General features: G+C 39.3%; 2 protein-coding genes across 6 annotated transcripts; one reads left to right on the forward strand and one right to left on the reverse strand.

Moving 5' to 3' along the window:
- The first annotated feature begins 8,051 nt into the window (after positions 1–8,051).
- LOC141604974 (UV-stimulated scaffold protein A homolog) lies at positions 8,052–11,100 on the forward strand. The gene is made up of 2 exons (XM_074423574.1): positions 8,052–8,418; positions 8,879–11,100. Exons 1-2 carry the CDS (start codon positions 8,215–8,217, stop codon positions 10,610–10,612), a joined length of 1,938 nt encoding a protein of 645 aa, XP_074279675.1. The 5' UTR covers positions 8,052–8,214; the 3' UTR covers positions 10,613–11,100.
- Positions 11,101–11,189: 89 nt separating this feature from the next.
- LOC141604972 (uncharacterized) lies at positions 11,190–17,326 on the reverse strand. 5 transcript variants are annotated; one of them, XM_074423571.1, is made up of 6 exons: positions 14,452–17,322; positions 13,455–14,053; positions 12,818–13,027; positions 12,485–12,699; positions 12,255–12,349; positions 11,190–11,356 (listed from the first exon to the last, which is right to left on the reverse strand). In XM_074423571.1, exons 1-5 carry the CDS (start codon positions 17,240–17,242, stop codon positions 12,307–12,309), a joined length of 3,858 nt encoding a protein of 1,285 aa, XP_074279672.1. In that variant the 5' UTR covers positions 17,243–17,322; the 3' UTR covers positions 11,190–11,356; positions 12,255–12,306. The 5 variants fall into 5 exon arrangements, with proteins under 5 accessions (XP_074279672.1, XP_074279671.1, XP_074279670.1 ...); XM_074423570.1 differs by having other exon boundaries at positions 11,190–11,757; XM_074423569.1 differs by having other exon boundaries at positions 11,197–11,765; positions 14,452–17,326.
- Positions 17,327–24,876: the final 7,550 nt, after the last annotated feature.

The following is a 24,876-nucleotide window of genomic DNA, read 5'->3' on the forward strand; positions in this document are numbered from 1 at the left end:
TAAGGAGAGGTTGGTTTATGTAGTCGGTCATGTTTTTGTATTTGCCTCCCTTATAATTATGACAAATTTTATACCTTTAATAGTCGACTATGAAAATAAGGCCATTATATATTCAATTCACAAATTCACAATTCACAGGTCAGAAATATGCCCAGTGTTTGCAATTTCATCAATTATTGTATAAAAATCATCTTACGGTATGGGACGTTCATTTTATATACTGTATTATTTTAAATCGTCTCATGTATTGCAATTAAGCTCAAATTAAATTGAAGAAATAAGGACTAAAGTTTGCTTAAGATTACTTCGTTAACAAGAGATGAATGAAGTAAAGGGTTAATGCTTTTTATCATCAGCATATTTAGGCAAGACGAAAGTAGCTTTTATGCACATGATGATATCCGCATCTAGCGTGCTCTTTTCTACTTTACGTTTATTGTGTAAGAAAGTGGGCTCAAGAAATGGGTTTGAGTCGGTATCGGGTCTTGATTTGGGATCTTGAAAGTACGTGGTAAAAGCTGTCAAACGGGTTGTATAAATCGAGTTTAGGTTCGTGTTAGATGGGTTAGCAAGCGAACCATCAGGTCTTTTATGAACCAGGCGAGAGATTTTCTGGGTCATTTGATTAGCTTTATTACTAACTTAATTAATGCTAAAATTTATTGATATTGCCATATTTTATTTTATTTTGGCACTGTAAATGAAAGTTAATTATTTACAATAATGAGAGTTAAAAATTAAACGATATGTTTTGTAAGCGAACTTTTTCAAAGAATGTTTTAACAATTCACTTACTCTGAAGATCATAAACACTCCAACGCGTGCACCCAGCTGCAATTACTAATTAAACACGTGAAAGATATAATTAGCATATTGAAATAAATTTTCTACGCAAAGAAAATAGTCACATTCTAATAGTAAACAAATATTTGGTCCATCTATAATTATAAACGGATATCTCCCGTTTATAATGAGAATTTGTGACTAATAATTGAATGTTATATATGCTTTCCGAGATCCCTTAATTTCTCCTAACCAAAAATACTCACATTTTAACGACTACATATAAATAGTCATATTCTAATAATAGCCAACATGAAAACTATAAAAGAGAAGAAATAACCAAACTAAAATCCAACAATCCCACAGTAAATAAATAAATAAATAAGTGGTGATAATAATAAAAATAAAATAATGGCATCCAACAAAATTGTTGCATTAGTATTGATCTCTATGGTCATCATGTTGGTTGCACCCACAATTCATGGAGTGCCTTGTTTTGAAAGTTGCATGCAATCATGTTTGAGTATTAGCAGTATGACAAGAGCAGATTGTGAAGAACCTTGCAATGAAACATGTACACAAAGTAGTAGTACATTTTCCGAATCCAAGCTCGAACAAGTGCTCAAGGCGAAAAATCTTATTGCTTGAAACTTATTTCACCATGCAAATTCTGGCTCGAGTATGTATTAAAGATTATACCAGAGGCGGGTTCAGGATACTTCATAAGGCCTCTCGGTTATTTTTTCATTTTTCTTAATATGAGACGGTTTTACAGAAAACTTTCTCGGTAATATTATCCATGTAAGCATATTATGCTTATTGATTGCTAATGTAATTATTTAAATCTATATAGTTGTCTTGATTATGGATTATTCTTTATTGTTACTTTTTATGGTGTTCTTTGATAGATTTATTATTGCATAAATTATTAGATAATAATAGTTCCGATTTAGAATTCAAAAATAACAAATGTGGCTATTAATATAACAACCTTAGTTTCTTGAATTTTTGTTAGTTTGGGGGTCTCATTTGGTTTGGGATTCGGGGATTATTATATACCACGCGAGAAATCGTTATAAATCAATGCCGGAGGTAGTAAAAAAATATACCACGTAGTTTGCTACGACTTCCCGACGGCTCAAATTGAAGTGTATTATACATGGTTATCGAGATTACAGGGTCTCCGAACAAAATTTTCCGGAAATCACACAGAAGATTCCTCGGATTAGGTAAATCGGGCACGCAAAATTTGAGGAGCAACGGAGTCATTTGGGGGGTGTCGGTATGCAATAAACGAGCATTCGTCGAACCTCGGATAATCGTGAAAAATAAATTAATAATCGTTATTTGGGGCTGAAATCGAATAGGTTTACTCCTGTAATGACCTCAGATACGCGGTAGAAAAACCGGGAGAAAAAGAAACGCGGTTCGTTACGACATCCAGAATGGCTCAAATTGAAGTCTAATATAGGGTTTTCAAGATTACAGGGTCCCTTAACAAAATTCTCTGGAAATCACACTGAGGGTTCCTCGGATCAGGTAAAGCGGCCACAGAAAATTAGAGGAGCAACGGAAGACATTTGGGGGTGCCGGTACGCAATAAACCAGCATTCGTCGAACCTTTGATACAGGTGAAAAATGGATTAATACGCGTTATTTGGGCCAGAAATCGAATAGGTTTACTCTTCCAATGACCTCGGACACGTGGAAGAAAAACAGAAAGAAAAAGAAACGTGGTTCGCTACGACTTCCCAACGGCTCAAATTGAAGTGTATTATACACGATTATCGAAATTACAGGGTCCTGGAACAAAATTCTCCGGAAATCACACAGTAAATTTCTCGGCATGTAAAGTGGCCACACAAAATTTGAGAAGCAACAGAGGACATTTGGAGGGTGCCAGTATGTATGTCATAAACTAACATTCGTCGAATCTCGGATACTCGTGAAAAATGAAATACTACTACTAGTTATTTGGGTCTGAAATCAAATTGGTTAACTCCTGAAATGACCTCGGGCACGTGGTAGAAAAAGCGGCAAAAAAAGAAACGTGGTCCGGTACGACCTCACGAACGGCTCAAATTAATGTGTATTATACACGGTTATCGAGATTACGGGGTCCTAGAACAAAACTATCAGGAAATCACACAGAAGAGTCCTCGGATCAGGTAAATCGGGCACGCAAAATTTGAGGAGCAATGGAGGACATTTGGGGGTGCCGGTATGCGATAAACCAGCATTCGTCGAACCTTTGATACTCGTGAAAAAGGGAATAATACTCGTTATTTGAGGCTGGAATCGAATAGGTTAACTCCTGAATTGACCTCGCACATGTGGTAAAAAAACCGAAAGAAAAGGAAACGTGGTCTGGTACGACCTCCTGAACGGCTTAAATTGAAGTGTATAATACACGGTTTCGAGATTAAAGTGTCCCGGAACAAAATTCTTTGGAAATCACACAGAAGGTTCCACGGATCAGGTAAAGCGGCCACACAAAATTTAAGGAGCAATAGGGGACATTTGGGGGGATCCGGAATGCAATAAACCAGCATTCGTCGAATCTTGAATAATCGTGAACAATTGAATAATAATCGTTATTTGGGCCTGAAATCGAATTGGTTAACTTTTGAAATGATCTAAGCCACGTGGTAGAAAAAGCGGCAGAAAAAGAAACGTGGACCGATATGACCTCTTGAACGGTTCAGATTGAAAGGTATAATACATGGTTTTCGAGATTCCAGGTCCCAGAGCAAAATTCTCCGGAAATCACACAGAAGGTTCCTCGGTTCAAGTAAAGTGGCGATACAAAATTTGAGGAGCAACGGAGGACATTTAAGGGTGCTGGTATGCGATAAGCCGATAAATCAGCATTCGTCGAAACTCGGATAATCGTGAAAAATAAATTAATAATCGTTATTTGGGCTGAAATCGAATAGGTTTACTCCTGCATTGATCTCGGACACGTGGCAGAAAAATCGGAAGGAAAAGAAACGTGGTTCGTTGCGACCTCACGAACGGCTTAATTTGAAGTGTATTATACACGGTTATCGAATAGGTTTACTCCTGTAATGACTAATGACCTTAGACACATGGTAGAAAACCGGGAGAAAAATAAGCGTGGTTCGCTACGACGTCCCGAATGGCTCAAATTGAAGTGTATAATACACGGTTTTCAAGATTACTGGGTCCCTCAAGAAAATTCACCGGAAATCACACAGAAGGCTCCTCGGATCAGGTAAAGCGGCCACACAAGATTAGAGGAGCAACGGAAGACATTTGTGGGTGACGGTATGCGATAAACCAGCATTCGTTGAACTTGTGATACTCGTGAAAATGGATTAATACTCGTTATTTGAAGCTGAAATCGATTAGATTAACTCCTGCAATATCTTCGGACACGTGGTATAAAAAACTGGGAGAACCAGAAACGTGGTCTGGTACGACCTCCCGAACGGCTAAAATTGAAGTGGATTATAATACACGGTTTTTGAGATTACAAGGTCCCGCAACAAAATTCTCCGGAAATCACACACAAGGTTATTCGGGTCAGGTAAATCGGCCACATAAAGTTATAGAAGCAACCAAAGACATTTGAGGAGGGGGGGGGGGGTTGCCGGTATGCGATAAACCAGCATTCGTCGAATCTCGGATAATCGTGAAAAAAAGGAATAATACTCATTATTTGGGGCTGAAATCGAACAGGTTAACTTTTCAAATGACCTCGGACACGTGGTAGAAAAACCAGGAGTAAATAAAACGTGATCGAGTACGATCTCCTGAACGACTCAAATTGAAGTGTTTAAATACACAGTTTTTGAGATTACAGGGACTCGGAACAAAATTCTCCGGAAATCACATAGAATGTTCCACGGATCAGGTAAAGCGGCCACACAAAAATTGAGGAGCAACATAGGACATTTGAGGTGCCGGAATGCCATAAATCAGCATTCGTCGAATATCGGATAATCGTGAAAAATTGAATAATAATCGTTATTTGGGCCTGAAATCGAATTGGTCAACTCCCGAAATGATCTAAGCCGCGTGGTAGAAAAAGCGGCAGGAAACGGAACGTGGTCCGGTACGACCTCCCGAACGGCAAATTGAAATGAATAATACACGGTTTTCGAGATTCCAGGGTCCCGGAACAAAATTCTCCGGAAATCACACAGAAGGTTGCTCAGATCAAGTAAAGCGGCCACACAAAATTTGAGGAGCAACGGAGGAGATTTGGGGGTGCCGATATGCGATAAACCAGCATTCTTTGACCCCTAAGTAATCGTGAAAAATAAATTAATAATCTTTATTTGGGGCTGAAATCGAATAGGTTTACTCCCTTAATGACCTCGGACATGTGGTAGAAAAACCGGGAGAAAAAGAAACGTGGTTCGCTACGACCTCCCGAACGGCTCAAATTGAAGTGATAATACACGGTTTTGGAGATTACAGGGTCCCGGAAAAAAATTCTCCGGAAATCACACACAAGGTTTTTCGGATCAGGTAAATCGAGCACATAAAGTTTGAGGAGAAACGGAGGACATTTGGGGGGTGCCGGTAAGCGAAAAACCAGCATTCGTCGAATCTCGGATAATCGTGAAAAATGGAATAATACTGTTATTTGGGCCTAGAATCGAATTGGTTAACCCCTGAAATGTCCTGGGACACGTGGTAGAAAAAGCGGCAAAAAAAGAAACGTGGTCCAGTACGTCCTCCCGAACGGCTCAAATTGAAATGTACAATACACAGTTTTCGAGATTACAGGGTCCCGGAACAAAGTTCTCCGGAAATCACACAAAAGGTTCCTCAGATTAGGTAAAGCAGCCACACAAAAATGGAGGAGCAACGGAGGACATTTAGGGGTGCCGTTATGCTCGTTATTTGGGCGGAAACCGAATAAGTTTACTCCTTCAATGACCTCAGACACGTGATTGAAAAACCGGGAGAAAAAGAATGGTGGTCCGACACGATCTCCCGAACGGCTCAAACCAAAGTGTAATACACAGTTTTCGAGATTTCAGGGTCCCGAAACAAAATTCTCTGTAAATAACACAGAACATTTCTCGGATCAAAGCGGTCACACAAAATTTGAAGAGCAACAACGGACATATGAGAGGTGTCGGCATGCGATAAACCAGCATTCGTCGAACCTCGAATAATCGTGAAAAATATATTAATACTCGTTATTTGGCCCTCAAATCGAATTGGTTAACTCCTGAAATGACCTCAGACCCGTGGTTGAAAAACCAGGAGAAAAAGAAACGTGGTCCGGTACGACCTCCTGAAGTACTCAAAATTAAATGTATAATACATGGCTTCGAGATTCCAAGGTCCGGAAACAAAATTTTCCGAAAATCACATAAAAGGTTCCTCAGATAAGGTAAAATGGCCACACAAAATTTGAGGAACAACAAGGACATTTGTGGGTGTCGTTATGCGATAAACCAGCATTCGTCGAACCTTGGATAATCGTGAAAAATGGATTAACACTCGTTATTTGGGCTGAAATCGAATAGGTTTACTCATACAATGACCTCGGACACGTGGTAGAAAAACTGGGAGAAAAAGAAACGTGGTTCGGTACGACCTCCAGAACGGCTCAAATTGAAGTGTATAAATACACGGTTCTCGGGATTACAGGATCCCGGAACAAAATTGTTCGCAAATCACACAGAAGGTTCCTCAGATAAGGAAAAGCGGCCACACAAAATTTGATGAGCAACGGAGGACATTTCGAGGTGCCGGTACGCGATAAACCAACATTCGTCGAACCTCGGATAATCGAGAAAAATGGATTAATACTCATTATTTTGGCTTGAAATCGAATTGGTTAAATCTTGAAATAACCTAGGACACGTGGTTGAAAACCAAGAGAAAAAAAGATGTGGTCCGGTACGACCTCTCAAACGGCTCAAATTGAAATGTATAATACACGGTTTTCGAGAATACAGAGTCCCAGAACAAAATTCTCCGCAAATCACACAGAAGATTCCTCGGATCAAGGAAAGCGGCCATATAAAATTTGAGGAGCAACGGAGGATATTTGGGGAATGTCGGTATGCCATAAATGAGCATTCGTTGAACCTCGTATAATCGTGAAAAATAAAATAATAATCGTTATTTCGGGCTGAAATTGAATATGTTTGATCCTGCAATGACCTCGAACATGCGGCAGAAAACCAAGAGAAAAAGAAACGTGGTCTGGTATGATCTCCCAAACGGTTCAAATTGAAGTGTATAATACATGGTTTTCGAGAGTACAGGCCTCCGAAACAAATTTTTCCGGAAACCACGCAGAAGGTCACTTGGATCAGGTAAAGCGGCCACATAAAATTTGACGAACAGCTGAGGACATTTGGGAGGTGCCGGCATGCAATAAACCAACATTCATCGAACCTTGGATAATCGTGAAAAATGGATTAATACTCGTGCCCTGAAATGGAATTGGTTAACTCCTTAAATGACCTTGGACACGTGGTTGAAAAACCGGTAGAAAAAGAAACGTGGTCCAGTAAGACCTTCCGTACGGCTCAAAATTAAATGTATAATACACGGTTTTCGATATTCCAGGGTCCCGGAACAAAATTCTCCTGAAATCACATAGAAGGTTCCTCGGATCAGGTAAAGTAGTCACGCAAAATTTGAGGATCAACTGATGACATTTGAGGGTACCGGTATGCGATAAACGAGCATTCGTTGAACCTCGGATAATTGTGAAAAAAATAGTAATACTCGTTATTTAGGGCTGAAATCGAATAGGCTTACTCCTGCAACAACCTCGGGCATGTGGTAGAAAACCGAGAGAATAAGAAACGTGGTCCGATACGACCTCCCGAACAGCTCAAACTGAAGTGTATAATACACGGTTTTCGAGATTTATTGTTTCAAACTGATTATTCGCAAATAACTTCATAATAGCTAACCCAAAAATGATCTGAACTCGAAATGACGCGACCCGACCCGACCCAAAATCTACAAATCCAAAACGACCCGACCTGAAATTGACACAAACCCGGCCCAATTGATCTGTTTCCAGGTGTAAGCAAAAGTCGGTTTAAATTGCGCCATCCGAACACATTTTAAACAAATTCTCATTATAGACGGAAGATATCCGTCTATAGTTATAGATGTGTCAAATATCCACCCACTTTAAACATAAGACAAACAACAAGTTGTATGGTGGAGCCTAAAAATATCACCAATTTAATCATATTTAACATGTCTTTCACTTTAAACGGATATATCCGTCTATAGTAAGAATAATTGAACATTTTATCCTTTTCTATTCTATGCGCCCAAAATGTCGAGAATTCCCGTCAATGAACAAAGAAGTGTCGAAAAGCAACAACATATAGTTGCCGAATGTCGATAGCGAACAATCGAAGAGTATACCTAGGAATCAATTGAACGTAGAGGAAATTTAGGGCACGGACAACAATGGCGGAACAACATCACGAAGATGAAGAGCAGAGAGAAAGAGGAAAAGTCATTGATTTAATCGACAAAGCTACTAATTCAATTGAACGAGAAGTTGATCATCGTCTTCTTAAAGCCATTAAAATGGTGGTACGATACTCCGATTTCGAGCTTAAACTCGCCGCACAAACCCTAATTCAACTCATGAAACGCCCTCACTCTCAGGTCACTTTGCAATTTGTATAATTTTATGTTTGATTTTGAATTTTTGATCAATTTATTTCAATTGTGATTGAAATTTTGTTGTTTTTGTTGATGAATTGCGATAAAGATTAGGTATCTTGCGGCATTGATAATTGACGAACTTTTTATGTTGATTTTTTATGCAAATTTAGGTTTTTGGTGATGATATGCTATGCAGATTAGGTTTCTTGCGTTGTTGATGATTGACGAGCTTTTTATGTTTTGATTTTGATCAATTAATTATGTTTTTGACTCGGAACGCAATCTGTGGTTCAAATTTAGAGGTTTTTGTTAATTATATGATGCTAATTAGGTATCTTGAGTTTGTTGATAATTGACGAGATTTTAATGTTTAGGTTTTGATCAATTTCTTATGTTTTTGATTCTGGAATGCGATTTGTGGTTCAAATTGTGATGTTTTTGTTTATGATATGCAATGCAGATCAGGTATCTTGCGTTGTTGATAATTGACGAGCTGTTTATGCGATCGAAGTTGTTTAGAACCCTAATTACTGAGAATTTGGATCAATTGTTAAGTTTATCTGTTGGTTTTCGGAGGAATCAGCCGCTTCCTGATCCTCCTTCAGTTGCAACCGTTTTGCGGTTGAAAGCGATTGAGTTCTTAGAGAAATGGAATAATTCGTTTGGAATTCATTATAGACAGATTAGGTTAGGGTATCATTATTTGAAGAACACGCTTAGGTATCAGTTTCCTAATTTACAGGCGAATGCGGCTAGGGTTGAGCAAGAGAGAAAAGAGAGAGAGTTGAGGACACAAGAGATTTTGAAGAACAAGTTTGAGTCGTTGAGGGAGAATTTGCCTTCTATTAGGGAAGGGATTAGGACGACGGTTGATGAGATTGGGGAGTGTTTGAAGATTGCCAAGGCAAATGATGAGAATGTGATGGGAATACCGTTGGACAATGATAGTGATGAGGAGGAGTTTGAGATTAGGAACCCTGAGTTGCGGCAAATCAGGCTTAATGCATTGAAGGAGGCAGAGAAAATTCACGAGAACACGGAAAATAAAGTGGTTTTTGATGCCTTGAGGGAATCGTACAAGCTTTTGGTGACCAAACATTTGGCTTCTGTTCAACAATGGATTTCGGTTGTTATTAGGGTTGAGGTTGATGATACGAGGTTTAGGGATTCTACATTAAAGGAGTTCATTGATTTTCGCAATCGAATCTTGGCAGTGAAGAAGAAATGTGAGGAGTCGGGTTGCACTATGCTTAATGTTGGGGATGACGAGGAAGAGGACATTTGGGAGGAGGGAAAGACCGACTATGTGGAAACTACTCAAATAAACAAAGCGTTAAAAATTGATGCTCCTGAAAGTAGCACGAGGAGGGTAATTAAGAAAGAGACTAGAGAAGTTGAAACGGGTAAATACAAAGCTAAAGTTGCTGCTGCTAATGTTGATTCAAATTCGTTGAAGGGAAAGCTTCTAGCTGAAGCCCCGGTTGTCAATTGGGCTTCGGCTTTGGATAACTGGGGCGAGAAGAGGGATGCTTTGGCTAACCAAAGAGGCTTGGAGCTAGATAGTCATTGGGGTAGGGTAGATCATGACGCTGCTATACCTGCTGAAAAGATTGCAGAACTAAATTTTCATGCAAGTGTTTACGAAGAAGAGCAAGCTGAAATACAACCGTGTCGTGCTCGTTTGCGCAAGGGCGGGCTCTGTGACAGGAGAGACTTGCGGGTATGCCCTTTTCATGGACCCATTATACCCCGTGATGATCAAGGAACACCTATTTGTAGTAGAGATGAAGGACCTTCCGCGAGCCAGTTGAGTCCGGACGATATAGAAGAGATGAATATTGATGAAGAGGATATTTCGATGGAAAAATTGGCCAAGCAGGCTGTGAAGAATGTTAGAAAGAAGGATAATGAAGAGGCAAAAAAGAGAGAAGTTGATAAGCGAGCTCTTAAAAAAGCAAAACTTGCTGTAGTTCGGGATCACAATGACGCTGTTCTTCGAGAGGCCTCAACGTCAATGTATGCGGGTTTTGGAGAACATGAAGGTGGGGCTATCATCGGAGAGAGGGGTTCTACCAAAACTAAAAAGGTAACTCTTGCATCTATGTTGAAAAAGAAAGTGACGGCGAAAGATAGGTTAGCTCAGAAGCTGTTGAGTGGGCGAGCAAGAAAGACAACTATGAAACATCCAATGTAAGGTTACCAAGTACCGGGAGTCATTTCCAAATCAATGGGACCGGAGAATCTCCTCGAGTAATTATGGCACACTTTCCTAAATCTAATTAGGGTTACCACAAAAACTTATCTGAGAAGGTCTTGCGAGTCCAAATCATAAACCTTGTGAAGAATGTAAAAGGGCTTGGGTTGGTGGCTCATACGAGAACGTCTCATACAAACTTATTTGTTGGGTTACACAGGATGAATGTGCTGATGAAAGCGAAATCGTTCCACACTTGACGCTTGACAGTGCAATTTCAGGTGATTGTATTATCTGATGAAATTTGAAGTAGAGGGGCTTGGATAGTTTTTTATTTCGCTGGTGTTTGTAAATACGTTTTTCGAACAGGTATAATGTAACAAGTCACAACAGTGAAACTGTAAAAATTTAGCTTACTGTGTTTCTCTTTTTTCCTTTCCTGCCATGTATGAAACAGAGTTTTAGTTTAGAATGATCAATCATTAAAAGAAGTCTGCTTTTGATTCGTTTATGCCTCGGTGTGCAACAATATTCTCAGCCGGAGTAAAGGCGCCTTCATACTCCAATCTGAATTCAATCACCTGTAAAAGTCTCCTGGAATTCGAATAATATTCCGTCTTACATAAGTTTCACTGTTTTTCCTAAGGTGTGAAACAATTTGTGCTATATTTATTGGTCAATCAGTGCATTCTCTTACCCCGCTCGGCAGCTTCCTTCGGGGTCAATGGTGGAGCTGGTACAAAGCTGGAATTGGAAGGGACAGGGAGTGTCAACTGTCAAGATCAGGCAATTACTTAACCATCATGGGGAGAAGGCTACCGTGTCTGGGGTTAGCATTCATCCCGCTGATGTTAAGTATGCTAATATCAATTTTGTTTAGACGAGAACTCAAATAACACAGTTATGCAACATCGGCCAATGCCCACTGCCTTCTTATGAATAATTATATACAAACGTGGTGTGGCGTTGGGGATGACGCAGGGAATCTTATGCTCATATCATATGTGATTAATGTGAACATATGATGTTAAACAAGGTCACCATTTGAGCCCAAAAAAATGTAGGTGCTTTCTTGCTAACTACGAAATTTGAGGATCTGCATCCTAGCCTTTCTGGAGACATTTGGGCAGCTGCTTCAACCCTGTCTGAAATACTGCAATCATATACTCTGTATATAACATAACAGTTACTTAAAACCGTCTTACTCTAATATTAATGCAAGACTGCATGGATACTTTTCTCTCTTTGAATTTTAGATTTGAAAATTAATTGTTATGTCGTCTGAATTGTTTAAAATTATATTGTAGGTAAGGCGGTTTTAAAGACTCAATAATAAGTGAAAAGAGAATGCACTCCTAACGATAAAATCTTTATTACGTCACCAAAAAAGCATGAAAAGTGACACAGCAATCAGGTACTTGTCGTTAGGCTTCTCGGTAATACAAAATCTAACTTACTGATAGACACGGTATTAATCAAGCTCACAATGTCACAATGGAAATATAATGTTCGCTTTGTAAAGGTTTTTGGGAAATTGCAAGACAACATATTTAGGCAAGTGAGATTATGTCATGGTAACCGATTCTGTGATTGACTGAAGTTGCACAAATGTGGACATACACGAAGGTAGAAATGGTGGTACCTGAGAAAGCAACTAAATATGAGAATGAATATACATCTCCAGGCATGCTTGTTCATGGTTTGGTGGGTCTTTTACGTGATCGCTTCTTTCTTCTCCTGATGCGTCAAAATTCCGTGATTAGTGGAGAAGAGGAGGCATACGAAATGAACAATAGTTACCAAATATTTGAACATTTTTAGTGAATAAAAATTACTGAGGACAAAAACTTTTTTGTTACATGAGAGTACTACCTCTTAATGGGCTTGTTGAAACCGAATACGCCCTTCATCAAGGAGCTTATGTCAACCGAACGATCTTTCATGATCTTGTCATGGTAGATCTTACTTCCGATCTCAGAGATCAGTTCTTCTACCTCTTCGAGTGGTTGATCCACATTGAGCTGTACTTCCCCTTTCCTAATGACGGTTACACCAAAACCATTTGCTTTTGCTTCTCGAAAGACATCCTACGAGAACAATTCCTCGAGGTGAGAAAGAAAGCCTAGATTGACAGCTCCATTACATTTCACATGCAACACAAAGCTCAATGGCTAGAAAAATGTAAGAAGAAAGAAAAAATCATACTTTGGGATGCTGTGGAACGATAAACGCTTTTCCCTTGCCAAGCATTTCTAAATGAGCCTGTATAATGTAGCAGAAGTTCTTGCAATCACCAGGGTCCTGAAACGCGATAACATGTTGTGGCTTTGGTTCAATCTCGAGATCTTCAGCCATTTCCAATGTATAAAATCCAACTTCATGATCTTCACCTTCATATGTATACATTTCAATGCACTGCAGGCAGAGAAATGATCAAAAATTCGAAATTTTCAAGGGTAAGGGACCCATCCATTATAATGTCAAAAATTAGAAGCTCCGGCATTCTTCGCAAATTCTCAAAAAGAGAAGTTTCACAATGTTCTTAGTGAGACCACTTCATTGACCCGCCCATCAATACATCGAATCCAATAGGTCTCTCCGGAGACTAACTGGATATTCTAAAGCATCGGAAATTATCTTCCAATAATTTTGGATGTTCGAGGACATAAGTCATAGCATGCAGTGACAAAAAAAGCAAACTAACTTAGCTCTTCATGTCCACCCAAAAGATCTAAACTATAAGTATTGAGTATGAAAAAACAGCATCTGATCTTAGATAAGAGAAAAACATATCTACGTAACCTAAAAACTACGAGCACAACAGAGGAATAGAGCCGCATACCAGTACATGAGGAAGATCTAACCACCACAAGTAATCTTCTTCCTTATCGTCGGCATATTCATGGTACTTACTTACAACAGCTTGCGGTCCAAAAAGTTCCATTTCTCTCTTAAGCTTGTTTATCTTCTTCTCTATGAATTCCTTGCCCCTCTGAGGAATTTTATCCATCAAATCAGCTGAGTCCTGTATTTCCTTTTCTGTAATCCACCTGTCCAAATCCTTCCCTATATCCTTCATGGTGGATTTCATTTCTGGATCACTCTCTGCATTATAGGATTCGACAAATCCACGGGACCATTTTTTTGTGTGTTGCCAGTATTCTTTTCCAGATTTTTTGCCGGGTTTGATGGAGCCATCACTTGCCTCTATAACCGTCTTTGGAGATTTAGCGACCTTTTTCTCGGGTCTTGGCTTTGTAAGAGAGGCTTCTTGGGATGTCCCAGGGTAGTTATGTTCAGTAGATTGAGTACTCTTTTGAAGAGAAGATGCTTCTTGTTGTTGATCTTCACTGTTGGTGAGAAATTCAGGAAATTCATCAATAGGCGGACCTTTCCATTTGGGTACCACTTTCTCAGGTGGATCATATATGCTGATACCATCTGCAGGAAATGCAGATTGCCAGCTTTTATGAATCTAATCTCAGCAAAAAAAAAAATCATCACTATGGTACACTAATACTATGTTACTCAACTCTTCATATTACCTCTCATACCCGTGTCCTATATTCGACACTTCATTTCAAGCCAAAAATGTGGAATTTTTCATAAAAATAGCCGAGTATGATACTTGGACACGCATCTGTATCGGTTACTACTAAAGTACTAAACAAGTATGAGAAACACAGCTCACACGAGTATCATAAATATACTTCCGTCAGGATGTAATCTTAGCAACATAGGATAACGAGAGAAAACTTATCTATGTTTGGACCTGATCAGCTATAAATATTGACTAAGAATATCAAAAATTTACTTAGGACTAAGGTAAGGAACAGTACCTGCTCCATAATCGATATTTTCAATGTTTGAATGAAGCCATTGATGAAGCGTTGCTAATTTCTCGTTCTGCTTTTCAACTTTACGTTCAAGTCCTTCAAAGAAGGCAGCTTTATCATCTAGATCCATTGAATGGAAAGGATCTCGCCCAGCCAATTCATTATCTCTAACCTTAAAAACAATATCTCTAAGTTTATCATCCTTCATCCACTCAAGCTCTGTATCATCGTTCACAGAGCTAAGGTCCATAAAGTCCAATGTAGGACCCACATCTTGCTTTACTTTCTCTCTAGCAACCATGTAACTACCCCTAAAGCCTGCACCTATTTTATTCACTATGGGATCCATCTCATGAAAGTTCTTCTCCAGCCAGCTCTCTTTATCAGGAATAGAACCTCCTACTCTATCTTCTTTACTACTTTCGGAGTCTAGGCAGGTATCAGCTGATGGAAGCTCACTTTCGACATAATTGTTACTGAAATTTTCATGGTCATTTGTCTCATTTCGGATAAGTTCGGTCTCTTCAGGTTTCCCACTTGAGGTATCAAGATTGGGTGTTCCATTTAGTCCATTCACCCTTTCATGTAGATTGGAGTAACGAGGAGCACTCTTACCATCGGTGTTTGACACTCCTCCTGAATTAGCCACATCATGTGAAGAAACTTGGTCTGCAACAACAAAATTTGATATTTCACTTAAATCAGTAGGCCTAGGTGTTCTATCATCCACCTTGTCCAGCCATGCTGAAGATGATAGATCGCCATTTACATCTGGAGCGTCATCAAGACTAGCAGTTCCACCAGAAAGAGCTTCTGGTATTTCACTAGAATCGCTAGGATTAAGCATCTCATCAGCATCCTGTATTCTTCCAAAACTCAGGTCAATATCTACAGTGGAAATTTTATCCGTTTCACGGCTTTTAAGAGGTGTCAATTCCACCTGGCGCTCTTCGCGTGATCTAATAATGTCATTTTCCATTTCTTCAGCTTCCTCTTGTTCACACACGTTTACAGCGGGATCAGGATCCAATATTCTGTCAACCTCGGAAGACTCTACAGCCTTGTCGTCCTTCCCTAATCTCTCATTGACATAGGTACTGACATCACCAACTCCGCCATTCTCACTTTTCAAGGAGAGATATTCCCTAGCTTCTTTCACTGAACGAATGATCTTCGGCATCCTTCTCACAGGTGTTTTCATGGGTGGCCTCACTTTCCTGCTTGAAACGTCAGGCATTGCCCTTTTAGTTTGTTCTGATGGGTTGGAACTATCATGCAAGTGATTGACATCACTCCTTTGGCTTTTCTTATCGATTGTAGTTCTTTCACTTGAATCCTTGAGAGGTTCCGCGTTCTCCAGCACCTCAGAATCCTCTTCACAGGGAGATTTGCAATCACCACTTGTAGTTTCTAGACTTTCCGACAATTTAGTTTCTGAAATGCCATTAATAGCCCCATCATGGATTAAGTTTTCACTTGAATACCCTTCCACAACTTCTTCAGAAGAAGATATCTCCATGGCAGGCAATTCAATGGAAGATTGCTTCTCCAAGTCGTCAACCTTAACAGAATCAATAGTTTCTGGAGTCCTGTCATTTAGCTTAATCAAGTTCTCATTATCCAAATCATCCCCTTCAGTTACAGACTGCTCACCACTCTCAATTTCTCGTGCACGTCTTGCCATCATTTGTATCTCCTTTATCCGAAAATCCTTTTCGTTAGAAGCACTACCATCATTTACTAAAGTCAAATCACTACTCAACCCTTTTGCTTTCCTAATTCCATCCAAAACCGCCTCCTTATCAAATTGAGGCCTTTTAGGGACAACACCCGGCAACCCCGACACCTCTTCAACAATTTCCACACTACCCTTCAACATCCTCTCCTTCTCCGCCCTAGCCTTCATCTTTCTCCTCAACATCTCCTCCTCACGCCTCGACATCTCCCCTCCCTTCCCTACTAAACCCAACACCTTTTTCAACATCCAAACAAACAAAACACCACAAACCACACCAACCCCAATCCCAAACACCTTATTCACTACATTCTTCGGAACCGATATACTCCTAATCCTACTAACCAACCCTAAACCCTCACCCACACCAGAAACCACAAACCTCGCAACCGAGCTATTCCTCGAAATCACATCCTTCCCACTCTCTACCTCCTTAGCCAACAATCTAGCATGAGAAATCTTACCTTTCACCTCACTAAACTCCTCATCTAAATCTCCCACCTTCCTAAAATACAAAGGATCAACACCATTCCTTCTCAAAATCTCATCTTCATCAACCAAAACTTTATCAACCTTACCACTACTAGAATCTTGAAGAACAATGAATATAGGATTTGACCCAATTCCCCAAAACTCCGTATCTTTCTTATACAACTCAACCCAACCCTCCAATTTATCAAATAACACAGATTCACCTAACATTTTACCATCATTTTCAAAATTTTCTAAACTTTCAACTTTCAAACTATCTAAATCAACTACAGGAACATGATTAAATTGATTATCAGCAAAATGATGAACTGGGTCAATAAAGTTAGGATCTTTAGGAGTTACCTGAGTGTCATTATTGCTACCAGTAAGTTTTTTCCTCAGTGAATTGCGACGCTTTGTGGGTCCACCAAAACGAGCTGTTATATGGGGTTTTTTGGGGTTTAAGAGTGGAAAATTGGTAGTTGGGATGCATTTGAGGTGGGTTTTGTAGAGTTTGAGACGGGTTTTTTGAGTGAGAGTGTTGAGTGAAGGGGTTGAAGAGAAGAATGTGGAGGTAAAAACCTCCATGGGAGGAAGATAGAGGGGGAGGAGGAAGAGGGGTTTTGTTCTGTCAGCCAATGAGGCTTAACTCTGAAGGCAATAAGGCTGGCGCGCTCACCTCTGGCTTAGATTTGCTAAGAAGGTTAATCGAGTTGGGTTTGGGTCGGGTTATTTTCGAGTTATGATTTACGAGTCATGCTCGGGTCTTTAATTTGGGTGATTGATGGTAACAAAGAAGGGTAATTGAAGGTAACCAAAAAGTTAAAAATGGAGGAAGAGGAACCAATAGTAGATTTGAGGAGTTTTGAAGTATACATTCAAGTTGTGTTTAAGGCCCCGGAGTTAAAATTAGAGGTGTTTGTCGGTTCAAACCGAATCGGACCGCCTCGCGGACCGGACAATTCCTTATCCTAAAATCGGAGACCAAGTTGGTTAGGTGAGACCCAAATCGGACCGGAACACTTTAGGTCTGGATTTTCCGGGATTGGACCGGAGCAATTATATTTTTAAAGGTAATTTGAGGTTTTTTCTTTATGTGGCCCGGACCAGAAATCAGCCACCATGTTTTTTGGGACCCAGAGACCGGGCCGAACTGTTTTCGGTCTAGACCAGACCGGAACGCTCGGTCCAGTTTATTAGTCCGGTCTACTTTATGAACAACGAATGAGGAGGATGAGAAGAAGGGATGGTGACTAGTACAGTTAATGAAATTATACAACTGGTTGTATACTTGTATTTGTATAGTTGTATATACAAATTGTGGCATAAGCACGTACCGGCACCCTCAAATGTCCTCTGTTACTTCTCAAAATTTGTGTAATTGTTTTATCTGACCCGAAGAACAATCCGTAAGATTTACATACATTTTTGTTTCGGGACCCTGAAATCCCGAAAACCGTGTATTATAAACTTAAATTTGAGCCGTTTGAGAGCTCGTACGGAGCCATGTTTCTTTTCCTCACTGTTTTTCCACCACGTGTCTAGGGTTGCTTCATGAGTCACCGTATTCGATTTTCAACCATAATTAAGAAGTATCTAACTATTTTGGGATATTATCTCGTGTACCCCTCAACTTTTTCATTTTCTATGATATACCCCTCTTTTCATGCAAAAAAACTTTGACCGTCAATAACTCTTGGTTACAAGTTCAGAATACGATCAACTTTTTTTTCAAATTGACCGTCTTTAAGAGGTCTTCCGGGTGAAAAAAAAATTCACCGACGTTTCAACTCATAGTCGGGAATTATGGTCGGTCAAAGTTTATTCGTTAAAAAATGTTTGACCAACCATAACTACCGGCTACGAGTTCAAAAAGCGGTGATTTTTTTTTTCAAATTGAAAGCCTTGACGAGATAATTGGTTTGAAAAAAAAATTACCATTTCCTGAACTCGTAACAGAGAATTATTGTCGGTCAAAGATTTTTTATGAAAAACGAGGGGTACACAATAGAAAACGAAAAAGTTCAGGGGTACACGAGAGAATATCCCAACTATTTTTAAGGAGTACTTGATTTTCGTCCGAGACTCGTTTACCGTGTACCGACATCCTCAAATGTCCTCAGTTGCTGATGAGTAGTATTTTGGTAGCTTTTACCCACGCTTTTACTCTTATTCAACTCGATTTTGTGTGCGTTAAGTGATTAAATAGCTCATTTATTAGTTTTATTAGTTAATTAGTATTAATAGCTTAATTATAAATATTATATGAATAATGATTTTTGTTGAGTTTATATTACCGCTTCGTTTTGTTTTATCTTTATAGGAAACGGGTTCGTAAATAAAAAGATTAAGTGAAGCAAGGCGGAATTTAAGACGGGTCCAATATAACATGTAAGAAGTAACAAAGTCAATAATTGACTTCATCAAAATTCATCACCACTTTGTTTCAATTAAACACGAGAAACAACCATGTTTATCGTCCTCAGCTCCGTTTCAATTCCGACCATTCAAACCCGACATCACCATTCTTTCCGTTCGCCATTAACCATCACCATTGTTGTCCCCTTTCATAACCAATCAACCACCATTGCTGCATTCCGCCATTAACCACAACAAACCCGCCATCAATCAAGCTTCATCACGCATCTGCTCCTTCATACACCACCACCATAGCTGCAACCCGACTCCATAACCACAAACCCAATTACCACCATTAACAACTCCCTCCACCTTCGTCATTCCATCCACCTCCACCTGCGACATCTCAGCAGCAACAACCCAGAAACCCGACACCATTCAAGTCGTCATCAGTCATCACCGTTCTTGATTCTCGGCCCACCACCATCCCAGATCCGCCAATCAAACCACCATCTCCGTTCAATCCTCCTACATCCAACAACCACCGCGACTGCCACCCCACGACCTCAGCTGATCCGTTCAACCTCAAACAACAACGAGCAACATCAATTAGACCTCCACTTTCGATCTTGCGCTGGAATTGAGCAATCATTGATCTGACATTACCTTTGAATCGAACCCGAGTTGAATTGCAGTCGATGCTTTTAAGTTTTAAGGAAGAAGGAATAAGCAATCAAGTAGAGGATTCAATTAATTCTACCGGGTGAATCGTGCTGCCGAGGGGCGTAATTACGCCCGGTCGGGTGAAAGTGATGCCCGGTCGGGTGTAATGTTACCCGGTCGGGTACAATCTCTGAGGAAGTCGTTTTGCTTTTGGTGGAAGAAGACAAAGAAAAGGGAAGCTGGGGATTGTGTTTTGGGTGGAGCTGTGTATCGTGCCTTGGTGTCAATTTTTGGAGATTATTATTATTATTAGTAGTATTATTATTAATATTATTATATTAGTAATATTATTAGACTAGTATAAAAAGCTCACTCACATTATTAAGACTACCACCTTACACCTTACCAATTAGAATAGAAATTAGATTAGTCCATCCTTCTCTCTCAATATTGTAGAACCCTAATATTTACTCTCTCATTTTCATTCAATAAAATTTGCAATCTTTCTTTAATTATTAGTTTAATTCTTCCTTTGTTTATGCAAGTTCTTCATCCCTCATTAGTATACAATTAGTATTTTGGGTTGTATTTGAAGAATAGAAGAAATTCATTCTTCCATTATTATCCAAGATTGTTACTTTCCTCTTTGTTGGTACAATTCTCATCTTTTGTTTACATTATTTTCATTTGTTTACATTTCTTATGTTGTTTAATTGTTATTCATCAAAAGTATTAGTCTTTATCATGTTTACAATGTTTACTTGTTTATTGTTGGAAATTGTTGGTAATTTCTCACCCATGAACATGAGTGAGTAGTCTTATCTAAGGTCATAGGGGGAATTTGGGTAATTAAGGGGATGAATTTGGGTTGTTAACCTTTTGAATTGGGTGATTATGTGGTTTCTACTCTTAATGCATTTGAAGTGTTTGTGGAAATGCCTCAATGAAAATTGGACATTTCATTAACATGTTTGGCTTACCTTGGTGCATTGTGCTATTAGATAGTTTTAGAAGTGCTTATAGATGAGTTTTAATGAAAGTTAGAACATCTCTTTGATGCATTCGATCCGTCTTGGTGCTCATGCTATTGGGTAGTCTCTATGCTTAATTTGTATTTAGTTCATCTCGATCAAGTGACAACTTATTGAGGAGCTTAAGGTGACTAAGAAATTAGTCTTAAACCCTTGACCACTATTATTACCCTACTCTTGTTAGACCTTGTTTCTCCCCCTAATTGCCCTTTGTGAACCCAAAGACCCTAGCCTTCCATCAATTGAATACAATCCCATTTAGTTTAATTTATACCTTATTGCATCTTAGTTTTAGATAAATCAACATCTTATTTTGTTTGACTAAACTAAAGACTTAAACAAACCAAGTACCTAACCCCCGCCATCTTTGTGTTCGACACCCGAATAAATACTACTTTTATTTGGTTCTTTATAAATAGTTTTTGGTACCGGAAGTGACGGCAAAACCCGGTCATCAGTTGCTTCTCAAAATTTGTGTGGTTACTTTATCTGACCTGAGAAAACGTCCATATGATTTACATACATTTTTGTTATGGGACCCTAAGATCTCGAAAACTGTGTATTATACCAATTAAATTTGAGCCGTTTTGGAGGTCGTATCGGGATCATGTTTCTTTTCCTACTAGTTTTTCTACCACGTGCTTGGGGTCGCTTCATGAAGTACCGTATTCTATTTCAACCCTAAATAATAAGTATTCATTTATTTTTAGGGTTAATTGATAGGAATAATCCAAACTATGGGTCATCTTCTCGTATTAATCCGAACTTTAGTTTAACTTAAATTAATCTATACTATTACCCTATTCTACCTATATTGCACTTAGCTCATTATTAACCCGTAAAAACCTAATCATCGGGTAAATTTCAATTTTTTTGTTCAAGCCTCCTTCCTCCTCTTCCATTAACAACCTTCATCACCTACCGCAATGGACGAAGATGATGCGGACGACATTTCCACTTCCAAAGATGCACAAAATCAAACATTTTAGAATGAATATCAATACTTGCTTTAAAAGAAGGTATTTTAGCAGCTAAATACTTAGGAATCTCAAAGTTAATTGTGGAGGGTGATAACTTATGTGTTATTAACTCGATTCGAGGTACTTGGCAAATTCCGTGGGAAATTTCTAGTATTATCAAGGATGTGAAATTAGACCTTCATTTTTTCGATGAAGTGATAATTAAACATTCTTTTAAATGAAGCCAACAAGGTTCTTGACTTCGTAGGCTTCATTGGACATTCATGTCCAACTCTTTCGAGGTGGTTTGATAGCCGGTGGCTTCAACCTACCTCCCTCATTCGAAAGGATGAGATAGGTTGGTCCTACCCTAGAGGATCAACCTAGTTTTCTTACCTAAAAAAAAAAAATTAGCTCCGTTTTCAATGTACTCATTCCACTAGCCGTAATTTTGAATGCTTACTCACTAACTCCTACATCAAGTACATCTTTATATTCCATCGTCAACTCCTTCCTTAATTCCTCTTTATTTCTCCAAATTCCTCAATAATTTCCTTCAAATGTCCCTTCATTTCACCCCCATTTTCTCCCTCCAAAACCCTTATCTTATACCCTAATTCGCCCCACTTGCCCTCAATTTACCTTCATAATCCCCTCCTAATTCTCGATTTCAGCTCATTTCCTAATTGGGTTAGTTTAATTTCGTGACGAACCTTGATTTTCTCCCAAAATTACAGCAACCACCACCATATTTAGCATGAATTGTTCCAATTTCTGAATAACATCCAAATTTTGCAGCTAACGGTAGAGGACAAGGAAGTGTGATTCGGTTGTGTGAGACGGTGAATGGTGTATTTTTGAGGTAGTGGTAGGTGATGTAGTTCGTTGTGGTGTTGGTGGTGGTACTGAGATTGGGAGGGTCCGCAGCGGAGAAACAAAGGAACCCAGATCGAGAAATCGGGTTTAAAATGGGTGATCTCGCAACCACCCTCAAATTTTAGTGTGATTGATTAATAATTGGAGAGATGTGCATTTTAGCCACCATTGAAGTCGTCATCAATATCAGCTCCGCGGCTGCATCGTTGTTGAATTCGTCATTGTTACCCTCGTCAGTCATCAAAATCAATTTTGAGGTAAATATGAATTCGGAGTTGGAGGGGTCATGACTTCATGAGGAGCTGTCGTTATAGTGGATGAAGATGGTTGTAGTGGTGGTCGTGGTTGTGATGTTGGCGGTAGTTGTGGTGTTAGTAATAACTCTGATAAAGGTGAAGAATAAGGGTTGGCTCACTGGCTGGGTGAGTTTTGGAAGAAACAAGGGAGGTGACTTGCTAGATAGGTAGTCAGTTACCGAGATTGATACCAGATAATAGATGCAATAGTTTGGTGTATTTTGAGTTAAACTGAAGTTTAGATTATTACGAGAAGATGACCTATAGTTTGGATTATTCCCATCAATTAACCCTTATTTTTAAGGCGTACCTGATTTCCGTCCAAGACTCGTTTATCGGGTACCATCACCCTCAAATGTTCTCTGTTGCTCATCAAAATTCTTGTGGCTACTACTTATCTGATATGAGAAACCGTCGGTATGATTTATAGACATTGTTGTTCCGGGACCCTAAATTCCGAAAATCGTGTATTACAAACGTAAATTTGAGCCGTTTGAGAGCTTGTATCGGGTCATATTTCTTTTCCTCCCAGTTTTTTCACCACGTGTCTGGGTTAGCTTCATGGGTTACCGTATTCGATTTCAGCCCTAAATAACAAGTTATCATCTATTTTTAAGGAATACTAGATTTTCGTCCGAGACTAGTTTATCGCATACCGGCATACTCAAATGACCTCTATTTTTTCTCAAAATTTGTGTGGTTGCTTTAGCTGACCCGATGAACTGTCCGTAAGATTTAGAAACATTTTTATCCTGGGACCCTGAAATCCCGAAAACCGTGTATTATACATTTAAATTTGAGCCATTTGGGAGGTCGTACCGTGTCATGTTTCTTTTCCTCCCAGTTTTTCCACGAGGTGTCTGGAGTCGCTTCATGAGTTACCGTATTCGATTTCAGCTTTAAATAACAAGTTATCATCTATTTTTAAAGAGTACTCATTTTCCGCCCCTAAACTAATTTATTGCATAACGGGTCACTCAAATGTCTTTGTTTCTTCCCAAAATTCGTGTGACTGTTTTATCTGACCCGAGGAATCGTTTATAAGATTTACGGACATTGTTGTTACGGGACCCTGAAATCACAAAAACCGTGTATATACATTTAAATTTGCTCTCTTAGGAGGTCGCATCGAGTCATGTTACTTTTCCTCCCAAATTTCCAACCACGTGTCAGGGGTCGCTCCATGAGTCATCGTATTCGATTTTCAACGCTAATTAAGAAGTATTCATCTATATTAAGGAGTGCCTTATTTTCGTCCGAGACTCGTTTATCGTGTACCGGCTCCCTCAAATGTCCTATGTTCCTTCTCAAAATTTGTGTGGCTACTTTCTGACCCGATGAACCGTACGTATGATTTACATAATTTTTTGTTCTGGGACCCTGAAATACCGAAAACCGCGTATTATATACTTAAGTTTGTGTTGTGTGGGAGGTCGTACCGGGTCATGTTTCTTTTCCTCCCAGTTTTTCCACCACGTGTCTGGGGGTCGTTTCATGAGTTACTGTAATCGATTTCAGCCCTAACTAACAAGTATTCATCTATTTTTAAGGAGTAGCGTGATTTTCGTTCGAGGCTCGTTTATCGTGTACCGGCACCCTCAAATGTCCTCTTATCCTTCTCAAAAATTGTGTGGCTACTTTATCTGACCAGATGAACCGTCCGTATGATTTACAGACAATTTTGTCCCGGGATCTTGAAATTTCGAAAACCGTGTATTATACACTTAAATTTGAGCCGTTTAGGAGGTCGTACCGGGTCATGTTTCTTTCCTCCCAGTTTTTTCGCCGCGTGTCTGAGGTCGCTTTATTAGTTATCGTATTCGATTTCAGCCATAACTAACAAGTTATCATCTATTTTTAAGGAAAACTCGATTTTCGTCATAGACTAATTTTTCGCATACTGGCTCACTCAAATGCCCTCTGTTTCTTCTCAAAATTTGTGTGACTGTTGTATCTGACCCGAGGAAACGTGTATAAGATTTAAGGACAGTTTTTGTTCCGGGACCCTGAAATCACGAAAACCGTGTATTATACACTTA

Source organism: Silene latifolia, chromosome 10 (genome assembly GCF_048544455.1).
Source record: "Silene latifolia isolate original U9 population chromosome 10, ASM4854445v1, whole genome shotgun sequence".
Classification (NCBI taxonomy): domain Eukaryota; kingdom Viridiplantae; phylum Streptophyta; class Magnoliopsida; order Caryophyllales; family Caryophyllaceae; genus Silene; species Silene latifolia.